Genomic DNA, 20,221 nt, shown 5'->3' on the forward strand with positions numbered 1-20,221 from the left:
TGGCAAGCACGTATTTGAGAAAGCCGGTGCGAAAGAAGATGTGCGTTTGGGGAGCCTGGGGACGCTCGCAACAATCATTTGCAAATCATCATCAAAGTCATCCGCGGCGGTTTGAAGGGAGCCCGTGACAAGGAACTGTTTTACCCGTCCGCCGTACTGCCGCCTTCCCAGACACACCGCGGACACCCCCAAAAGCACAGTACGTAAGGAAGGAGCTCCATCAGGAGCCAGCCGGCGTATCTTTCCATGTTGGAAGTCGCAGGCCCGAAGGAAAGCCCATATACAGTACATATGTATGTAGAGCGTGTGATTTTTGCGAACTTTCGTCGTGCTTTTCAAATCCAGGATCTGGAGGGACAAAATACCATCGATGCTGGCATGTCATAAGAAGTTCGCTGATTCCGTACCGTCTCGCCAGCACGGTTTTAGCCTGATCGAAGCGAGAACCTGCCGGTTTGAGACGTCCTGCATAGTATGGCTCTGTACGGTAACTTCTCTGCGTCGAGCTGGTTGATCTCCCCAACCTTCGTTCTCGCGTTTGCGCACGTCCCCCATTTTCGACAGCTCACAACCTCTGAAACCTCACACCGCACGCCTCAGCAATTTCGCCCGCGATCTGGGAAGACTACTGACAATCTTGCTCGGAGTATATATATCGGGTGCAGTGTCGCGGAAACAGCCTGAACTCCTTCCGCTGTCGGTGGAATCCTGAACCGGTTGGATAGTGCTAACTTTGAGGGTTTGAAACCGGTGTCACGACATGCCGGTTCCCACGAACCTACCGGCCTCGGGCGAAAACGCCCCAGGGGAAGGCCCTCGTAGAATTACTGCAGGACTGAAGCCGAGTGATAACGTCAACGTCGATGCGGTACTGCGTCAGCGAGCTCCTCGTGAGCCCGCCACAGCGACATACAAAGTCCCACAGAGGGACTTTACCAACACACCTGTCGAAGAACCAAGGCCATATCAGCGCGACCTTCTGGAACTGGCGAAACAGGAAAACATCATCGCTGTGATGGATACCGGGACGGGAAAAACGCTGATTGCGGGCCTGCTGATGAAGCATATGATTGCTGTGCAGGAGGAATCGGTCAAAGAAGGCGCAAAGAAGAAGCTGGCATTGTTCCTGGTTCCCACAGTCCCGCTGGTCTGGCAACAAAAGGATTACCTGAAGCATCAGATTTCGAAAGAGATTGCGTGCTTGTGTGGAAACGTGTTGGAGCAGGACAAACTGGTTGATTGGCAAGAGATCATACAGAAGCACGTTGCACTGTGCTCAACCGCGCAGGTCGTTGTCGAAGCGTTGAATCATGCATACCTCACACTCGACCAAGTTTCTCTCATCATCTTTGATGAGGCACACAACGCCATTGGAGACCATCCGTACGCAATCTTGATGAGGGAGCACTATTGGCCAGTCAAGGAACCCCGCCCAAAGATCCTGGGTCTCACAGCGTCACCAGTTAACTCCGACAGTCAAGCCTTCATCGCGATTGACAATCTTGAGAAAACTCTCAACTGTAGAGCGGTCACTGTGACCCTAAGCGACGAGGCCACTGCACTCTATGCGGCGAAGCCCCGTCCCGTGAAGTTCGAGTATGAGGTTTCGGATTCGATGGAGATGCCTCCGATCCTGGAGAAAGCCAAAGAATACGTTTCTCAGGTACATGGATTCAATCTGGCAAAGGCTATTGCGGATGCGGAATACATTCACTATCAATTGGGATCTTGGGCATGCTCACGCACCTTGATGGCAGCCCTCGATGGTTTGAGCAAAAAGGCCGACAGGAGTATTCTGAACAGCATGGATGTGCGGCAAGCCGCGCTTTTAGCTGGATCGGAAAGCAAGCGAAGAACGCTTTTCGAGGATCTGAGCAAGTACAGACCCGCCGATAGCCCGACCGACGCTGAGATTTCAAGGAAAGTGCACCGGCTGATGGATATATTGGAAGGTTATCGGCGCGACGCCTCCTTCTCCGGAATCGTCTTTGTTCAGCGACGAGAGACGGCTGAGCGTCTGAGGGACCTTCTTGCCAGTCACCCGAGGTTGAAAGGCAGCATCCGGCCTGGGGCATTGATCGGACATGCAAGTGGAACCGCGGACGAGTACTATACAACCATGCGACTCACGGTGCAGAACACTACGCTCCGCGAGTTTCGGCAGCATAAGATCAATCTACTCGTGGCGACAAAAGTGAGTACGGACAATGGATTCGCATTGAAGGTGATTCACAACTAATACGTACGCCGCCCATTCAGGTCGCGGAAGAAGGATTGGATATCCCGTGCTGCAAGCTGGTGATTCGTTTCAACATGGGAAAGGACAGCATGAATCTGGTTAACTACATTCAGGTACAGTCTTGGCGCAAAGTGTCTATAGTGCCAACCTGCTCTTCGCTCAAAGGCACCTTACCACTACAGAGTCGGGGGCGGGCTCGCGCGGCGAACTCGCGTTTCATCCTGATGTGCGAGAAAGACAACTGGATGCACCTACATCACCTCCGCGCCCTTCGCGAGCAAGAAAGAGAAGTCCGCGCTCAGATTGAAAAGCACCGCGACCGCATCGAGACGCGCATCGCCATTCCACAGTTGGATGAGGCAGACACGGCCGTAACCAAGTCCGTGCCCTACAGCTACATCATCGAGAGTACTGGGGCGCGCGTCTCTCTTACTTCTGCAAGTCCCACACTGCATCACTTTTGCAGCATCTTGGAGGTGGATATGTATACTGTTGCGCGCCCTGAGTATGCCTTGTCGCATACGGTGGACGACGGAGATGTACAATTTGTTGCCACGGTCGTTCTCCCGAACGTTTTACCCCCCGAGATGCGCATCGTTTTAGGTCATCCGATGCGGTCCAAGGCTCTGGCATTCCGATCCGCTGCGTTGGAAGCCGTGAAACTTCTGCATCAGAAGAAATACCTGGACAATCATCTCCGCCCCATATTCGATACCACCTATTGTCACACCAGTGTGGAGGATGCAGATGTTGCCACTTTGAAGAAAGAGCTGCTGGCGCTCAAATCGAAGCAGAGGAAAGCAAAATACCCGATTGCACTACCTGAATGTCTGATCAAATGCTGGGTGCCAGAAAAGACAGCAACCATCACAGCACACCTGAACGTGATTGACACGGCAGGATTTGAAGGAGCGCCGACTTGTCAACCATTGGGATTCCTCACCGTCAACCCTCTGCCGGTCGCCCCTTTCGAGTTCCCAATCTGGCCAAACCTTCTCGAACTCCGTGTGCGTGTCCAAACTACCTCCAAACCGTTCGCGTTGACGAGGGACCAGTACAAACTCGCCAAGAAGTACAACTTTCTTGTCCTATCTCCCATGATGAAGCATACGATCTTTCCAGAGCACGGCGAGTACGCCTTTCTTGCGGTGCCCTTGACCGTCAAACCTGGAGGTTCTCCTATCAACGTCACTGAGGTGGATGCGGACACCCTGGTCGATTGGGAATCCATGGACAAAGCATGTAACTTTGAGCCACGCCAACATCGAAGCGTGCTCTACAACCCGGAGGTCATCAATGAAGTTGTGGTCAGCACAAAGCACTGGCAGAGGAAATTCCTGGTGCAAGAGTTTCTTCCCGACCGCACTCCGTTCGACGAGGTGCCGTTCACGGATCCTAAGTTCAAACGAACCGTGGACTACTACACTACAATGAAGGATCACACGAAAGTCAGAGTGCAGCAACCTGTGATTAGAGCCAATCTGGTCACTAGGAAGTTTAACATGCTGGCATATCACAACGTAAGAGCTCATTTCTGTCAAGCATATGACCCTGCGCATATTTGAAATAGGTGATCCCATTATCCAGATCGCACAAAGCGAAAGTGTCGATGCTCTCAGGGATGGCGATGTCTTCCTCATGCCTCAGGTATCTCTTCATGCATGGGACGGGAGTCTGGAGCAGGTTTGGACTGCGAACTCATCAATGCCGTTTGAAGTTTCTCCAACCTTACAGCATCAAGAAGAACGTCTTGGAGTCAGCCACGATCCTACCTTCCATCTTCTACTACCTGGAGATAGCGTGTCGCGCAGAACAGCTGAGACAGAATTTGGCGTTGCCAACCAAGCTGGACACCCTCATCACTGCCCTCAGCGCCCCGTCTGCAGTCTTGCAAACGAACTACGAACGTCTGGAGACGCTTGGAGACGCATTCTTGAAGATTGCAATAGTCTTGCATATGTACGCTTTGCACCCACATCGTCATGAAGGCGTGATGACGATGATGGCCCATCGCATGCAATCGAACTTCGCCCTTTACGAGAAGGGGAAGCTGAGGAATATCACTGGATACATGATTACGAGCAAGCTCGCCAGGTACGCTTCATCTCAGACCGTGTGTGGAAACTTGAAGGGGCAAAATAACCACACGGGCAATTTTGCAGAACGGAATGGCGCCCAATTATTGCCGACAAAGGATATGACGACGAAGATATCGAGACCATGCTAGAAAGGGCCGAGCTGGAGGACGAGAACGCGCACAACAACCGGAAGCGGGTGCTTCCCAAGAAGGAGAAGGAGATTCCTTCCGCGGTGACCACCACTCACGGCCTATCAACGAAGCAAATTGCAGACTCTGTCGAATCCATTCTCGGGGCCTGTCTGAACGACAACGGAATAAAAGGTGCAGCGCAAGCTCTGCACAACGTCTACAGCACGGCTTTTGTCGTGAACTGGGAGGACTACATGCTCGCTCTTGACCAGCACCCGAAGCCCGCGGGAGAGATGCGTATTGAGAAGCGAAACGCTGTTGCCCATGTCGAAGAGATCATTGGATACAAGTTCAAGAGCCCTTGGCTTCTTGCGGAGGCGCTAACGCATCCGAGCTCCCCGGACCCTACCGTACAGAACTATCAAAGGCTGGAGTTTCTTGGTATGTGCTGCACCAAAGACGGATTTGACCCCCCGCTAATCCCTTCTTCGTGTTGATAGGCGACGCTATCCTGGGTCTCCTAGCTGTGCGCTACTTTTTCCGAAAGTATCCTGAGCTTCCACCGGGTCGACTAGTCGACCTGAAGGACGCAGCAGTCAACAATGCCTTCCTTGCGTGCGTTTCGGCCAACATGGGACTGCACTATCACATCGACAGACTGTCGGCGCCTATGGATCAGGACATTGCGGATTATTGCGATGCCTTGTGGATTGAAGCTAAGCGGCACACCGACACGACGGACGCTAGGCGGGCAAAGCTGGATCTGCTCGCGGGAACGTTCATCGAGAGTAAAGTGGAAAGGAACAACTTGCAGAGAGAAATGGAAGCAGAGATGCAGTAAGTACCTCCTTCCGTTGGGACCTCAAAGGAGTCAAATCAGATTAATTTGCCTCCCTAGCTACTGGACCAACATTGAGACGCCAAAAGCTATCTCCGACGTTTTTGAAGCCATCACAGGCGCCATCTTCGTGGACAATCGCTTCGACGCTGAAGCAGTCTGGGCATTTCTGGAACGCGTCTGGCTTCCCTGGGTGGCTGAGTTTGTTCAACCACACTTCGTCGGCCGACACCCCTTCCGCGAGCTTGCGCTGTTCTTCCGAAACGAGATGGGCTGCGATAAATGGCGTGTACCGGCAAGGCACGACTCGGAAGGGCACGCGTACGTCGCCAATCTGGTGGTTCATGAGCAAATCCTGGCAGTTGCGCAAGGCCCCAGTAAGAAGGCAGCAAGGCGGATCGTGTCCGAGCTGGTTCTCGACACGATGGACGACATAGCCAAGCGAGTCAAAGCCGAATGCGATTGTCGGGGAAGGAGAGTCGAAAGACCGAAGGGCGACACGGTCGAGGACACGAGGGATGACGACGATGAGCCGATGCTGGAGAAGGATGAAGCTACCATGCATGCGTACTAAGAGGAAGTCCGAGAGAATGCAAGAAGGCGTATGTGGTGGGCCTATTGTCAGCATGTAGACCACCATCCCCCGATCCAATTAGCTTTGCACAGGATCAAAGTTGGAAATCACAATTTACACATCAGTACTTGACGAAAGAGAGTTGCTTCGAGCGTACATGTACATACACAGCAAACATCAACCACAACGATTCCGTCCAAAATACTATATGATACATCAAAAGAGAATGCAAACAACTATATACACTAAAAGACTAACAATCCCAGAAACTGCGACGCGCTCAAGCTAGCCGCGCCAGACAGCCCAACGCGCCCCTTGTCCAACCAATGTAAATGACGTATCGCAAGGGACCCAGTTTCCAGGACCGATCTTGACGGCCAAGCGTCCGATTGTCCCAGCGATGTAAGCCGCATACACAGTGCTGTCCGCTTGGTCGATACGAACGGGCGACAAGCTATGGACCCCGGCGGCCTTGCGAGCCTCAATCAGAGGGTCGATTTGCGACTTCAAGTTATTGATATCTGAAGAGGAACAAACTCCGCATCAGTAAATGGATCTGAAACGCAAGTAAACTACCAACCGCAAGTCACAACTCACAATCTAGCCAGAAGACACAGGGAATACCGGGATGAGTCAAGATGTACGCGTAGCCAACCATTGGATCGCCAGGGAAGGGCACCGAGGGCGCCTTTGGATCCTTCCTCGCGGTATCATGATTGTCGACGAAAGTCATGGTATAACCGGGGGCCAAGCCAATCAGACCTGCGGGGTTCTCGCCGTTCCTCAGAAGATCGTATCGGTTTCGGTTGATCGCAGAGCTTAGCAAGAACCTTGTTGAGAAGTCGATGGCTCCGGACGCACTGCCTGTGTCTTGGATCCACTTGAAGATCGTCTGCGGGTCGGGCGCCGGTTGGCGATCGAGCCAGAACTCGCCGAAGCTGATCTCTGGAGTCGACGCGTCGTTATACTGTTTGATGAACCGCGGGGCGAATCCCCTGACGAAATCGTACCTAGTATACGGCAGCCAAAGTCAGCCAAGGGATGCGAGACATTCGATAAGGAAAACCAACCCACCTCCAGGCGGTGAACCCGACACCCTTCAACCTGTCCCGCAGGTATGTAATGACGCCGTTTTGCACAGCCGGGTTATTGTGATCGAGGTCTCTGCCCCCTATGAAAGGTTCGCCGGTGTCCTGTCCGCCAGTCGGATAGCCTACCACGCCTTTGGCGTCTGGGGGAGGATGTGCCCATTCATCTGTATAGCACACAGCTGCCTGGTTATCGCCGAAGGAAGGTTCGGCAAAATCGCCCCAGTTGAATTGGCCGACGCGATGGTTCACAACGATATCGGCCATCGACTTGATGTTGGCGCCAGCCAAAGACTTGAGGACGCGGCGAAGCGAAACCTCGGTGCCATACTGGCTGTCGAGCTTGTTCCAATTGCGTGGCAGATAGCCCTGGGCGTCCTTCGCGTCATCCTCGGCGGCATCCGAGACGGGGGGGAGCCAGGCGTATGTGAAATGGCCTTGTAAGTTTGGTACGTTGTCGTTAAGAATATCGTACCAGCCGCCCTTGTGGTCATGCACGCTCTCCCAGTAGAAAGCCTGAATCATGACATCGCCTCTCGCGGCATACGGATTATCCCTCTTGGCCAGGTGGTAAACAGGCGATGCGGAAGTGAAAGTGACGAGAGAAAGGGCGATGAGGGCGGCCTTCGTGAGTGATAAACCGGGAGAAAGCATGCCTGCGATGTTGCTGGGTTTGAAGGACAGTTGCCTGGATGTCTGAGAGAATGTGAGGGAATCGCCTTGCTGGGTGGGCTCTTTTATGCGAAACGCTCAACTCACCCATCCAAGGCGACACTTTGCAGTATGCCTGCATTTTTCCATCCTTGGGAGTGTGGCCTGCGCTTTAGCTCCATCGAATCCATCCGGTCGCTCCGTGGGCGTCAAAGCCTCCAAAAAGGGATTTGAGTTTTTTCGTGATCCGGCCGAGAATCCACATTTTGTGTCTGAGCGGCGTGTCGTTGGTCGTTGGGAAACAAAAGACGATCCGGCGAACGTTGACTATCCAGATCCAGTGTTGAACGAGGAAAGGCGTGCAAGGGCAACGCGGAACTTTCGCGAGAACGCGTTGGTCGGAGTTAGGCCTGAATTACAGCAATTTGTGAGTTTCTTGTCGAGACGCCCTCTGACCTTTTTCGGACGCGTTTTGTGCCAGGCGAGAAGCGGTCAGACGACTGGAAACTTACGCACACCGCACCTCACGTGCCCCTTTCGGGCGTTCGAACCCTCGATCAACCGCCAACTCGCAGGGCTATGGTGATTTGCTCCGATGCTCGTCGCTTGGTGAGGACTCATGGAGGAGACTCGCTCTCAAGAGAGAATCGTTTCGGCGATGACGGCGGTCGATCCTCCAGGTGAGTTCGCTTGGTGAACATTGAAGACGGTGATGGAGGAGGACCTAGGTCCTAGAAGGAACCAGCGTCGGTATCGGCTTCAAATGTCCTACCTCGAATGAGGTCAAATGATGCTGGTCTACCGATCACCAGAATGCCCTCTTAGGAAGATATATAGGAGGTATTGTACGAAGGCGAAGGCAAGTCGTAAGGAAGTAACCTGAATCATCGGGATGTAATTGTACAATACAGTATGTGATGAGTTTGAGAACGCCCGCGATCATAGGGAACCGTAACCCACGGGAGGCCACAGTATAGTGTACTGTATGTAGTACATCTCCCACGCGCAGCGAATAGACGGGAGAACGGAGTCGACCGGATGGGGTAGCTCTCGAGCACGGCTTTGAAGACAGAACGGCGACCGACCCCCCGCGAGCGGAAGATTGTTGAAATTGGATGTGTCATCGTCGTGCAGTTCGCGGCGCGTGAGGGGCTGCTCCGTCTCCGCCCCCGCGGCTGCGGCAACCAAGCTGCTGTATATTGGGCGCCCCATCCTGCGAATATTCATGTGCTGTATGTAAGGCAGCTCACGCTAGAACCAGAAGGTCATTCGTCAGAGGCATTCAACAAACACTTCAATGGGTTCACACAGCGTCACCGATTCCGCCGCCTCTAGCAAGAATGTGGCGACGGTTCCTGGAGTTGTCTCCAGCGTCCAAGAAGCTGAACGGAGTGCCGCCGTAAAACTTGGCGCCATCTTGGCTTCAGGATCGCACCCTTTCGACTTTACCGACGTGCAAATGAAAACCCTGCAAACCGTCCTGGAAACCTATCTACTCCCCGCCGACGACGAGGAGGAGTTTCAACGAGCTTTCTTGGCCGGGGGGATAACGGGGAAGGGCGGAGCACCGACTTTGAGCGAAGCAGCTTCCGGTGACGTCGAAAAGTATGCCACAGCACCGCCAAGCCAATTCATATCAATTCCAGACGCCCTCGAACTGCTGGGGTTGATGGCCCGACCCGATCAGATCAACGCAATACGGACTTTCCTGACAATTTTGTCCACTCCCATCTCGAGTTACATAGTGACTGGAGTCTTTTCTTCGGTCCTCGATATGTCTGAAAAGGACCGGGTTCGGGTTTTGCGAAATCTACGAACGAGCCGTCTGGGACCGCTCAGAAATGTTGCGGAATCCTTCAAATCGTTGGCGATGGTGACTGCCTATGGGGTCCCGTTACGCGACGAAACTGGCAACGTCTCCCATCCCTTGTGGAAAACGGTTGGTTATCAGAGGCATCCCAAGCTGGAACGGCCATTGCCCGACGATCTCTGGCGGCCAACCTTTGTTCAGCTTTTCCAAGACCAGGCAGCTGCGTTAACTGTAGCAGAGCCAGCGACCCTGCATTGTGATGTTGTGATAGTTGGGTCGGGAGCTGGAGGAGGTTTAGTTGCGGCGGAGTTGACAAAGGAGGGATACAACGTTATCGTGCTGGAAAAAGGGCGATACAACCACCCGACAGAGCTGTCCTATGAGGAAGCCGATTGCTATAAGCAATTATACGAGGCCGCAGGCGGACTTTTGACGGAGGATGGCGGTATACGCATTGCTGCAGGCAGCACGTTTGGCGGCGGCACGTTCGTCAACTGGTACGTGCATACCCTTTATGAGGTATATGTCCGATGCATTCGATTGCTCAAACATTGCGCCTTTCGTTTCGGTAGGAGTGCATCGCTAAGACTCCCATACAAAACTCGAGAGGAGTGGGCAAAAAAGTATGATTTGCCTTACTTCACCTCCGACGAGTACAACAAATCCCTTGATGCGGTCTGTTCCCGCCTTGGCGTGGGAACCGACGCTATTCAACATAATATCCCTAACAGTCTCCTAATGAAAGGATGCCAGAAGTTGGGCATGCCATGCGTTTCTATTCCGCAAAATACGGCCGGAAAACCACACACCTGCGGGTTTTGCGGTCTTGGGTGCCCATACGGGGAGAAACAAGGAGCACATGTAACGTATCTGCGGGATGCCGCAGAGACGGGAAAAGCTCGCTTCGTGGAAAACTGCGAAGTGGAAAAGATACAGCATCATCGTGGACGCGCGACGGGAGTGGAAGGAAAGATTACGGACCCGAACACGGGGCTTAGTCGGAAGATCATTGTCAAGGCGAAGAAGGTCGTCTCGAGCGCCGGTTCGATCAACACGCCAGCACTCTTGCTTCGATCGGGTTTCAGGAATCCGAACATCGGCAAGCATCTTCGTTTGCACCCGGTTTCCTTTATTTTCGGAGTATTCCGAGACCGCACCGAGCCGGTGAACCCGTGGAGTGGAAGCATTATGACGGCTTTGTCGACTGCTGCCGATGATATTCACGAGGATGGCTACGGCGCGAAGCTCGAAATCCCGACCATGCATCCCGCTCTGTTTGCTATGTCGCTCCCGTTCTACTCACCGTCTCGACATCGAGCAATGATGGCTAACTATCATTACACCGTGCCAATTATCGCCCTCTGCCGGGACAGCGATTCATCGACTGGAACAGTGACTGTCAACTCCCGTAAAGGCGCTGACGGCACGACAACATACACCAGGCATATCACCTACAATCTCGGGTCCAAGGATCAACTCACCATGGCTGCCGGTGTCGAAGCCGCACTCAAACTGCTCATCGCGGCAGGAGCAACCCAAATCTTCACCACCCAGCCTGGGTTGGACCCATTCGACATTCCTCGCGGCGGGGACGTCCTCAACACCCCGGAGTTTGCGGCGTATATCGATTCCGTCCGGCGGTTCGGATTCCAATCCACATGGACGCCAATGATATGTGCACATCAGATGGGGTCGTGTAGAATCGCAGGCGATGCGCATCGCGGCGCTTGCGACCCACATGGACGGACGTGGGAGATGAGAGATTGCTACGTGGCTGATGCTTCTCTGTTTCCGACTGCCAGTGGTGTCAAGTAAGTTTACACTCGCCTGATGAAGAGCGAGAACGTCAAATTCATTCAGATATGATGGATTGACCCTGTTCTTTTCCATAGCCCAATGATCACCACCTACAGTCTGGCCTACATGGTTGCGCAAACCATCAAGAAGGATCTGCAAGAACTATCACTTGTGTCGGCCACAAGCGCCAAGCTTTGAATTTCTAAATAACTTTTGCCATCACTTCCTTGTTCGGACACCTTTTCTTGACCGCACTTTTGTACATTCGTCCCCTTGTCGTATATAGTCCCATGCATACATAGATCACGCACTTTCTATGTAGATAGATATGTGTAGCTACCGTCACATCGTACTCTCCAATTGACTCTGCACTCCATATGCCCACCAGCTAGTCAAACGGGGTTTCGCTACAAGGCCACTTCAGCCTTTCAGAGAGTTCTGAAGCTGCGTCTACTAATTCAGAAGCCTTTTCCGCCATGACGTTGGTAGCGATGTACCCCCGCCACATCGTCCCCATAATGCTCAGTTCAGCCTATGCAGATATTGAGACAGTTCGCTGAACCCGCCCACAAACTCCACCACCGATCCCTCAGCGACCTTCGCGTCCGGATTCGTTTCAGCGCTACTGCCGCTAACCTTTTGACACGATCGTCTCCAAACAAAAGGCGAAGTCCTATGCGACTGGGCGCCGGGCACACTGGCCTGTAAAGCGGCGCGGCGGGTGGACTGCCAGGTGCCGCGATCCCAGGTGTTCACAACCGCGTGTTGCACTCGATTTTCGTCTTGGGCGGATATCGCGGCTTTTTCGGCAGCCATGAAATATGGACAGCCTGCAAACCCCTCGACGGTTAGGCAGATGGCGTTTGCTGAGGAAGGGGTGGACAGGTGCGCGTCGGTGGATGGGGTGGAGGCTGGGGATCGCAGCGTGACGTAGAAGAGATAGGCTGGGGCGAGTACAAACAGGACCACGGCGAAGAGGGCGTTCAGAGGGCGTGGCATGGTTGCAAAAGTGTGTTTGAAGCGAAGCCAAATCGATCAGGGGTCGCAAATTGTAGGACCGTATGGTACTACCCGCTGCTGGAGGAGAACGAAGTGGGAGAACTTGGGCGTTGGGAGGGCGTTGGGACTGCGAGCGTCCGCCCTGAACATGAAGTGACACCACTTTGACAGCGGATGTCGCAAAGGCCACCCAAAGGCCACCGACAGGCAGGAAGTCGAACTCAGAACAGCAGAACCTGCCTCGACTTCAGTTCCTCACACTCATCCGTACCACCACAATGGCCACGCCGCGAATAAGCAGAGCACTGAGTGCCGTGTCAAGACACTCACGGGGCATCAGACCGCCACCCCGATGCTCCACGTGCGGTAATGGCATCTATGGCTTGTTCATCACTCGGCGGGTAGTCAACGTGAGCACTTTCTCAACGTCACCTATACGGCATAAAGCACCGTTCCCTCCAACCACTCAAAGTGATGATACGTATGTTTGCTTCCAACGTTGCCGGTGCTGGCTGGTCAGATAGGAACGTACTTTGCTGACGCTTGCACAACGTTCTCACCTAGCCATCCGCTGACCGATCGCGAATACCACGCGCTAGCTGACAGTGTCATGGAATATCTGGAGCACACGTTAGAAGAGATAGGAGAGGAGGCCAACATCACGGGGTTTGATGTTGTGGTAGCGGTAAGAAGCTGGATTGTGGAAGTGTGTTTACCCTAGTCAGAATCGAGTACTCAGTCTTGCCGCAGGCTGGGGTTCTAAATCTGTCGCTGGGCGACATGGGGACATATGTTATCAACAAGCAACCGCCAAATAAGCAGATATGGCTGTCCTCACCGATAAGGTATATTCTGGCAAGCGGTTCAAAGATGCGAGTACATGGCGTTCTTATTACCTCAGGCGTTGATTCATGCAGTGGCCCCAAGCGGTTTGACTATGTCCCAGCAACAAAGCATTGGACATACTTACGGACGGGGGAACGTCTTGCTGACTTACTCTCAGCGGAGCTCTCAGCCCATCTGAAGCAGGAGGTTAAGCTATCGGAGGACTTATAAAGCAATTCGGATAGGGGTTGCAGCAGGGCAAATAGTATATATAACGTATGGTAGACATCTGTCATGGAGGGCAGCGTGCAGGATCACGGGCGCTTCAGCACATTGCTGGATTGAGAAGAGAAGGAATGCAGTACGTTACCGTACGTAGTATATAATATATAGCTTGCAAAAAGAAGCGAAATCAGAAACTAAGTTGCACTACGCACATCTTTGCACTTCTGATTTTGGCGCCGCGCGTGGGTGTGGAACACGGGGCGTGCAGGCCGTCCGCAAGCGGCCGACTTCAACAGAGGGGGAAGGAATTTCTTGCCGCCCGCGCTAATCAAAATGCTAGCGGATGCTAATCATTTCAGAATCGATGGTTCGCCGACCCTCATGATGAAGTCACGGAGGACCTCTGATGCAAAGTGATGTGGCTGCTTGCACAAAGACCTTCTGAAACCAACAAATTCGCCCCCGGGAAAATGGCTTGATCAGGCTGCCGAGAATAGCAGCAGCAGCAAAGAAAGGCAGCCAGCCCGCAAAAGCAAGGACACTTCACACCACCCATACTTCCAAAGCCCCTTTCCCACGGCAACAGAGGTTGGTTGGTCTGACTATACTATAGCACGGGCCTTTCTCACTGCCCGCTCGCTGCTTTGTCCCAATTTCTCATTCTTCGAGTTTTTCCAGCTGAAAGGTATAGAGCCCGTTTCCTTCTCGATAAGCGAGTGAGCTTCAAGGTTTGCGTCAGACTCAGGTTTCTGCATTTCCCCCCGCAAAAGTCCTAACCCGTTCCTCGTTTATTGCGCTATATTATAGGCTAGCATTGGCTTTCGTCGGAATACGAGCCTTCGGCTTACAGCCACCAACGCGGAACAACCATGGGTCGTTTGGCACCTGGAGATGTCAAGGAGGACTTGACCCTCCTCCCTACGCCGACGGACGAATCGATTCTCGCTAATATCAAGGACCGATACTCTCGAAACCTCATCTTCAATCGAATCGGCGCCGGAGCTCTGGTGGTCGTCAACCCGGTCAAAACTCTCGAATCCTTTTCCGACAGCACATGCACTCAATATGCGGACTGGGCGAAGGACACGGCGGAGGACAAAGTCCCACTGCCTGCTCACATCTTTGATCTGGCGGTTTCAGTCTTCAACCACATGTGGAGAAATCAGCAGGATCAGTCCGTTGTCTTCTCGTAAGTCTATCAGTCCCCAAGTATCGTTATGGCGGCGAGCGCGTACTTGCCTTTGTGCCGGTGTGACTGACACAAGTCTTCTTTCAGGGGTGATAGCGGAAGCGGAAAGACCGAAGCACGAAAGCTGCTTGTTCGCCAGCTCATTGCACTCAGCACGAACGCAAAGAAAAAGTCGAAGGTGCACTCTGGCATCCTCAAAACAGAAACGATTCTCGACGCATTCGGAACGGCACGGACGCTCTTGAATCCGAGCTCATCGCGCTTTGGTCGATACACCGAGTACCAATATGACTCACATGGGCGGATGGTGGGAGCAAAGATGTTGGATTACCTGCTGGAGAAGGACAGGGTGTCTGCCACACCGGCCGATGAGCGGAATTTCCACATCTTCTACTACCTTCTTGCGGGAGCCACTATAGAGGAGAAGACCCAGTGGCGATTGCAGGACGCAACACACTACGCATACCTGAAGGGTTCTCGACCAGTCCGATTGACGACGGAGGACCAGATCAAATTTGGCGAGCTGCGCGATCATCTCAAGTCTCTTGGGGTGGGCCGCCGCTTACAGGCTCAAATATATCAGCTCCTGGCCGCCGTTTTGCATCTCGGCAACATCGAGTTTCAGGAAGATGTGGAGAAGCCTAAAGAGTCGTGTGTGGTAAAAAACGCCGAGGCACTCGAAATCGCTGCTGAGCTTCTCGGAGTCGCGGCCAAGAATCTGGAGAGCTCGCTGACCGTCCGGACAAAGCTCGTGTGGCGAGATGTTGTGAGCGTTTTCATGAACGCTGAAGAAGCAACCAAGCAACGCAACCAATTGGCTAACACGCTTTACGGGCTGGTGTTTGCGTGGTTGGTGGAGCACATCAACACCCGTCTATGCAAAGATGAATGCGATACTTTTATCGGCGTTGTGGACATGTCAGGATTCCAGGATACCGAGAACAATGGGATGGAGCAGCTGCTTGCGAACTACGCAAACGAGCGTCTACAGCAGTTTGTCAACAAAGCCGTCGCTAGTCCACACGAAGAATACGTGAAGGAGGGAATTCGATCGGTTTCCGTACCACAGACTGACAACACGGCAACCGTCAATTTCCTCAATACTGCCCTCGGTGTCATTGACGCCGCCACTGGGGATCACGCCCAGGAAAAGCCGCTTCTTGACCGATTGACGCAAAAGGTCGGCACCGATGAGCACTTCGTCGCGGGTAAGACTGAGTCCACTTTCGGAGTGCAGCATTCGTCACGAGTGGTTGAATACCAGACGGCATCTTTGGTCGAAAAGAACAAGGACGTCGTCTGCGCAGATTTCGTTGCCATTTTCCGCGGAAACGGAAAGGATATCCCGTCGTCGGCCAATGGGTTTGTTCGCAACCTGTTTTCCGAAGGCGCGGTTGCGACAGAGTCTGCGGGTCGCGACAGGGCCATGATCACCGGTGCTACCCCCAAGAAGCCGTCCCGCCATCCTTCATTGAAGCGCAACAACAGCCAGTATGGAGGATACGACCGAGCGAACCGTGACACCGTAGCGTACAACTTCCGCACCAGTGTGGACGAGATGATCGAAACGCTCGGCGAGACGATTCCATGGTTCGTGTTCTGCGTGAAGCCCAATGACGATCTGTCAACGGACAAGTTCGAGTCCAAGAAGGTCAAAGCGCAGCTTCGTCGCTTCGGCATTACTCAAATCGCCCAAGCAAGGGCAGGTGCTTCCTACAGCGCCCACTACGAGATCAATGACTTCCTTGCACGGTATCGAGTAATCATCGACCCAATGGGCCTGGACGACAGCGGCGGCCCGAGCGGGAAATGTGAAGACTTTGTTTTGCACAGCAACTGGACCAACAGGGATATGGCGGTTGGACGCAGCAAGGTTTTCTTGTCGGAAGCATCCTGGAGATCGCTTGAAGACGAATTGAGAACCATCGAAGACCAACTGAAGGCGGATCGCAAGGCGCGCAAGTCGGACAAGTCTCGCGGTGGTTCTGGGTCTCAGGACGACACCGCTTCCATGTACAGCAGCGAGTACGAATATGGTGACGATGTTTCCATGTTTGACGATGGTGAATCTCACTATCATTCCGAGTACGAATACAACGGCGGCCTGAGCCATCAGCATTCGCAGGTCACCCTGGTGGGCAGGGAAAAGCGGTCCACCGAGAAGGATCTAGAGGCCGGCCAGAAGGCAAACGAGGCTCTCATTGAGGAGGAGGATCACGTCACTTCAGCGAGGAGGAAGTGGGTCTGCTGCACATGGTTCCTCACGTGGTGGATCCCTCCTTTCTGCCTGTCGATCTGTGGTGGCATGAAGAGGAAAGACATCCAGATGGCTTGGCGAGAGAAGGTTGCGCTCTGCCTCATCATCTTCTTCTGCTGTTGCGCGCTGGTGTTCTTCATCATCGGTCTTGGTAGATTGATCTGCCCAAGGCTTGACGTCTTGAGCACGTCGGAAATCGCAGGCCGCAAGGATGCGAAGGACCCCTACGTGTACGCCTACGGTCATGCTTACATGATCAAGGACGTTGTCGACACCCATATCACGACCTACGGCCGGCAGAACTACGAATTGGCGAGCTTTTACGGAACGGACGTCTCAAACCTCTTCAACAAGGCTGCCCTGTTCAGCAACTACTGCCCAGGAATCGACGCGCCGTCGCCGGGCTGGAGCAACCTCGCGATAACGCAGCGAAACTCTCCGGCCCTATATAACCATTCGCAGGTTATCCCCGGGACCAACGGCCGAGTGCAAGACTACTTCGGTTACATGAATCAGTATGCGCGCAAACGCGTTGCTTGGGCCGTCGATGACGTTGCGAGCCAAGCAAACCTTCGCAACTTGGTTATAATCAACGACAACATTTACGATCTCTCCGCTTATTTCGATGCTCGGAGTGGAGGCTTGTTCAACGACCAAGGCATGAACACTATCGTCTCAATGAAGGGCAAAGACGCCACCAGCCAGTGGAATTCATTGATCGCGAAACCGGACCCGGCCAAGGCGAAGCGATATGTGCAGTGCATGAACGGTCTGTTTTACGTGGGGGTGGTCGACCACCGGAATGACTTCGTTTGCAGGTTCTCGAACTACATTCTTCTGGCCAGTACCATTGTGCTCGTTGTGGTCATCGGATTCAAGTTCTTGGCGGCCTTGCAATTCGGCGGATGGAAGGAGCCAGAAGACCACGACAAGTTTGTCATCTGTCAAGTTCCTTGTTACACGGAGGGCGCTGAAAGCTTGACGAAAACGCTCGAGTCGCTCGCAACGCTCCGATATGACGACAAACGCAAATTGATCGTCGTTCTCTGTGATGGAAACATCATCGGAAGCGGCAACGATCGACCGACCCCTCGCATTGTTCTCGACATTTTGGGCGTCGACCCCAACCACGATCCCGAGCCCGTCAGTTTCCAATCCTTGGGAGAAGGCGACAAACAGCACAACATGGCGAAGGTTTACTCTGGTCTTTACGAAGTCCAGGGACACTCTGTGCCATATATCGTCGTTGTCAAGGTCGGCAAACCTAGCGAGCGAAACCGACCTGGAAACCGTGGCAAACGCGATTCCCAAATGATCCTCATGCGCTTCTTGAACCGCGTCCACTTCAACTTGGAAATGAACCCCTTGGAACTTGAGCTTTACCATCACATGAAGAACATCATCGGTGTCAACCCGTCTTTCTATGAATACACGCTAATGGTGGACGCCGATACCGAAGTTTACAAGGATTCGCTCAACCGCATGGTGTCTGCAATGATCCACGATTCGAAGATCATGGGAATTTGCGGCGAAACTCTGATTGACAACGAGAAGGAGTCGTTGACGACGATGATTCAGGTCTACGAATACTTTATCTCTCACCACTTGTCGAAGGCTTTCGAGAGCTTGTTTGGTTCCGTCACGTGTCTGCCTGGATGCTTCTGCATGTACCGTATCCGCACACCCGTCAAGAACATCCCGCTTCTCATCTCGCCAAGTGTCATTGAGGATTACTCCGAGAACCGTGTGGACACACTGCACAAGAAGAACTTGCTTCACCTTGGAGAGGATCGTTACCTGACCACCCTCATGATGAAGCACTTCCCCAACCACAAGCTTTCCTTCACCAACGATGCTCAATGTCGCACCAACGCCCCCGACAGATGGTCTGTGCTGCTGTCGCAAAGGCGTCGATGGATCAACTCGACCGTTCACAACCTGTTTGAGCTGATTCACCTGCAGCAGCTTTGTGGATTCTGCTGTTTCTCGATGCGATTCATCGTTATGATCGATTTGTTCTCGACATTGGTGCAGCCGGTCATCCTTCTCTACATCGGGTACTTGGTGTACTCTGCGATTACCGAACCCGACATCTTCCCAATGATGAGTGTCATCATGTTGGCCGCCATCTATGGACTGCAAGTGTTGATATTCATCCTGAAGCGACAATGGGCTCAGATCGGATGGATGATTGTGGTAAGTACTTCGGAGCATTGATATCCCAAGGTGACTGTTTGAAGTCTCACATCATTCCCATTTTCAGTACATACTCGCCATGCCCGTCTTTAGTTTCTGGATTCCGCTGTACTCGTTCTGGCACTGTAAGTATTTTGGTATCATAAATGGTAGTAGAATCGGACCCGTGAACTAACCTACATCCGTTTCTCCATAGTCGACGATTTCTCGTGGGGTAACACCCGTGTTGTCGTGGGAGACAAAGGGAAAAAGATGGTCTACGCTTCGGACGTCCAACCGGTATGTCATGGACGTATGTGTCTCCTTCTTCGTGCAATATTCTAACGGTGGCTCTACTCGATCATTAGTTCAACCCTAAATCGATTCCCATGAAGAAATGGGCGGACCACGAAAGCGAGACGTGGGAGAAAGGCTCATCTGGCTCGCAAGGCTCCAAGCATTCCGGATCTAGCCACAGTCGACGGGCTCCCAGCGTCGCATCTGGCTACTCTCCGTCGGCCTACGAAGCACAATCCCTCTACAACGGGTCGGTATACGGCGCACAGCCCGCTCCATCAGTGTACTCTGGATACGGAGCACCATCGGCATACGCCGCTTCGGCATACGGAGGCGCGTATCAACGTCCAGCAGCACCACCCGCCCGTAACTCCTTGTTGAGCCTGGGAGCAGCGCCGGCGTACGTCGCCTCGGCAGGAGGCTACCCAACAGACGACGACATCCTCCGGGAAACGAGACGCATCCTTGCGACCGCGAACCTGATGACGGTCACGAAGAAGCAAGTTCGGGATGAGCTGAGCAGTATGTTTGGAACCGATCTCAACTCGCGGAAAGCGACCGTCAACGGATTCATTGAGGATATTCTGCAGGGGCGATTGTAGAGACATATTGTGCCCTCTCTCCACATTACTGGCGTTACGGACTTCCCCTAGCTATAATTACCCCCTCTTGCTTGCTTTTCTATCGGCGCTATTTTCTTATCATCTAGTGTCTGGCTCCGGCGTACGCTTTTATTTAATCTTTTGTTTCATCTGCATCCCATCTGTAAATTCTTGTAGTTTGCTCTAATATCTTTCAAGTTTTTGACTTGCATTGCGATGGACTTTCAAATTCAAGGACAACATTGTTATTCGCCTACGAGAAGACCATTTGCGAAACGCTCGCCATCCAAAAGTAAATTTCACATTAATGTACAATTATAGAGCGTTCTATTTACCTTCACACATCCTACAAAGCGCCGAGGATCTCCCACCGTCTCGCTCGTTCTCAATACTCAGGTAGCTCTAGTATTCTTAGTACTTCCCAGCCCGGTGAATTCACAGTCTAT

General features: G+C 53.0%; 6 protein-coding genes across 6 annotated transcripts; 4 read left to right on the forward strand and 2 right to left on the reverse strand.

Moving 5' to 3' along the window:
- Positions 1–588: 588 nt before the first annotated feature.
- Positions 589–5,983, forward strand: EV422DRAFT_183138 (uncharacterized protein). The gene is made up of 8 exons (XM_053065161.1): positions 589–2,194; positions 2,260–2,352; positions 2,422–3,759; positions 3,827–3,886; positions 3,957–4,333; positions 4,402–4,889; positions 4,949–5,285; positions 5,347–5,983. The coding sequence occupies exons 1-8, from the start codon at positions 761–763 to the stop codon at positions 5,858–5,860; spliced, it is 4,641 nt and encodes a 1,546-aa protein (XP_052923341.1). The 5' UTR covers positions 589–760; the 3' UTR covers positions 5,861–5,983.
- A 162-nt stretch (positions 5,984–6,145) lies between these two features.
- Positions 6,146–7,602, reverse strand: EV422DRAFT_569797 (uncharacterized protein; the record flags this gene model as incomplete). The annotated part of the gene is made up of 3 exons (XM_053072801.1): positions 6,146–6,381; positions 6,458–6,870; positions 6,935–7,602. The coding sequence occupies 3 exons, from the start codon at positions 7,600–7,602 to the stop codon at positions 6,146–6,148; spliced, it is 1,317 nt and encodes a 438-aa protein (XP_052923342.1).
- Positions 7,603–8,896: 1,294 nt separating this feature from the next.
- On the forward strand, positions 8,897–11,566 carry EV422DRAFT_602417 (uncharacterized protein; the record flags this gene model as incomplete). Its single annotated transcript, XM_053073719.1, has 3 exons — positions 8,897–9,906; positions 9,982–11,220; positions 11,302–11,566. 3 exons carry the CDS (start codon positions 8,897–8,899, stop codon positions 11,402–11,404), a joined length of 2,352 nt encoding a protein of 783 aa, XP_052923343.1. The 3' UTR covers positions 11,405–11,566.
- On the reverse strand, positions 11,277–12,205 carry EV422DRAFT_602419 (uncharacterized protein; the record flags this gene model as incomplete). The annotated part of the gene is made up of 2 exons (XM_053073720.1): positions 11,277–11,738; positions 11,777–12,205. The coding sequence occupies 2 exons, from the start codon at positions 12,203–12,205 to the stop codon at positions 11,595–11,597; spliced, it is 573 nt and encodes a 190-aa protein (XP_052923344.1). The 3' UTR covers positions 11,277–11,594.
- A 556-nt stretch (positions 12,206–12,761) lies between these two features.
- Positions 12,762–13,261, forward strand: EV422DRAFT_498959 (uncharacterized protein; the record flags this gene model as incomplete). Its single annotated transcript, XM_053068054.1, has 3 exons — positions 12,762–12,890; positions 12,956–13,050; positions 13,123–13,261. Coding segments are annotated over 3 exons (363 nt in total), but the record flags the coding sequence as incomplete, so codon positions are not given.
- Positions 13,262–13,716: 455 nt separating this feature from the next.
- On the forward strand, positions 13,717–20,067 carry EV422DRAFT_538373 (chitin synthase-domain-containing protein). The gene is made up of 6 exons (XM_053070967.1): positions 13,717–13,940; positions 14,063–14,444; positions 14,532–18,897; positions 18,965–19,022; positions 19,094–19,176; positions 19,245–20,067. Exons 2-6 carry the CDS (start codon positions 14,125–14,127, stop codon positions 19,773–19,775), a joined length of 5,358 nt encoding a protein of 1,785 aa, XP_052923346.1. The 5' UTR covers positions 13,717–13,940; positions 14,063–14,124; the 3' UTR covers positions 19,776–20,067.
- The last annotated feature ends 154 nt before the right edge of the window (positions 20,068–20,221 follow it).

The sequence above is a fragment of the Fimicolochytrium jonesii genome, assembly GCF_025526975.1.
Source record: "Fimicolochytrium jonesii strain JEL569 chromosome Unknown EV422scaffold_22, whole genome shotgun sequence".
NCBI lineage: Eukaryota > Fungi > Chytridiomycota > Chytridiomycetes > Spizellomycetales > Powellomycetaceae > Fimicolochytrium > Fimicolochytrium jonesii.

What these genes read in the sequence shown, in the direction of transcription:
- EV422DRAFT_183138 (XM_053065161.1), top strand. Translation starts at nt 761, where the DNA reads ATGCCGGTTCCCACGAACCTACCGGCCTCGGGCGAAAACGCCCCAGGG. An exon ending in ATCTACTCGTGGCGACAAAA is followed by an intron (nt 2,195 to 2,259) that starts GTGAGTACGGAC and finishes CCGCCCATTCAG; the next exon opens with GTCGCGGAAGAAGGATTGGA. An exon ending in ATTACGAGCAAGCTCGCCAG is followed by an intron (nt 4,334 to 4,401) that starts GTACGCTTCATC and finishes GCAATTTTGCAG; the next exon opens with AACGGAATGGCGCCCAATTA.
- EV422DRAFT_538373 (XM_053070967.1), top strand. Translation starts at nt 14,125, where the DNA reads ATGGGTCGTTTGGCACCTGGAGATGTCAAGGAGGACTTGACCCTCCTC. An exon ending in GCTGTACTCGTTCTGGCACT is followed by an intron (nt 19,023 to 19,093) that starts GTAAGTATTTTG and finishes GTTTCTCCATAG; the next exon opens with TCGACGATTTCTCGTGGGGT. An exon ending in ACGCTTCGGACGTCCAACCG is followed by an intron (nt 19,177 to 19,244) that starts GTATGTCATGGA and finishes CTCGATCATTAG; the next exon opens with TTCAACCCTAAATCGATTCC.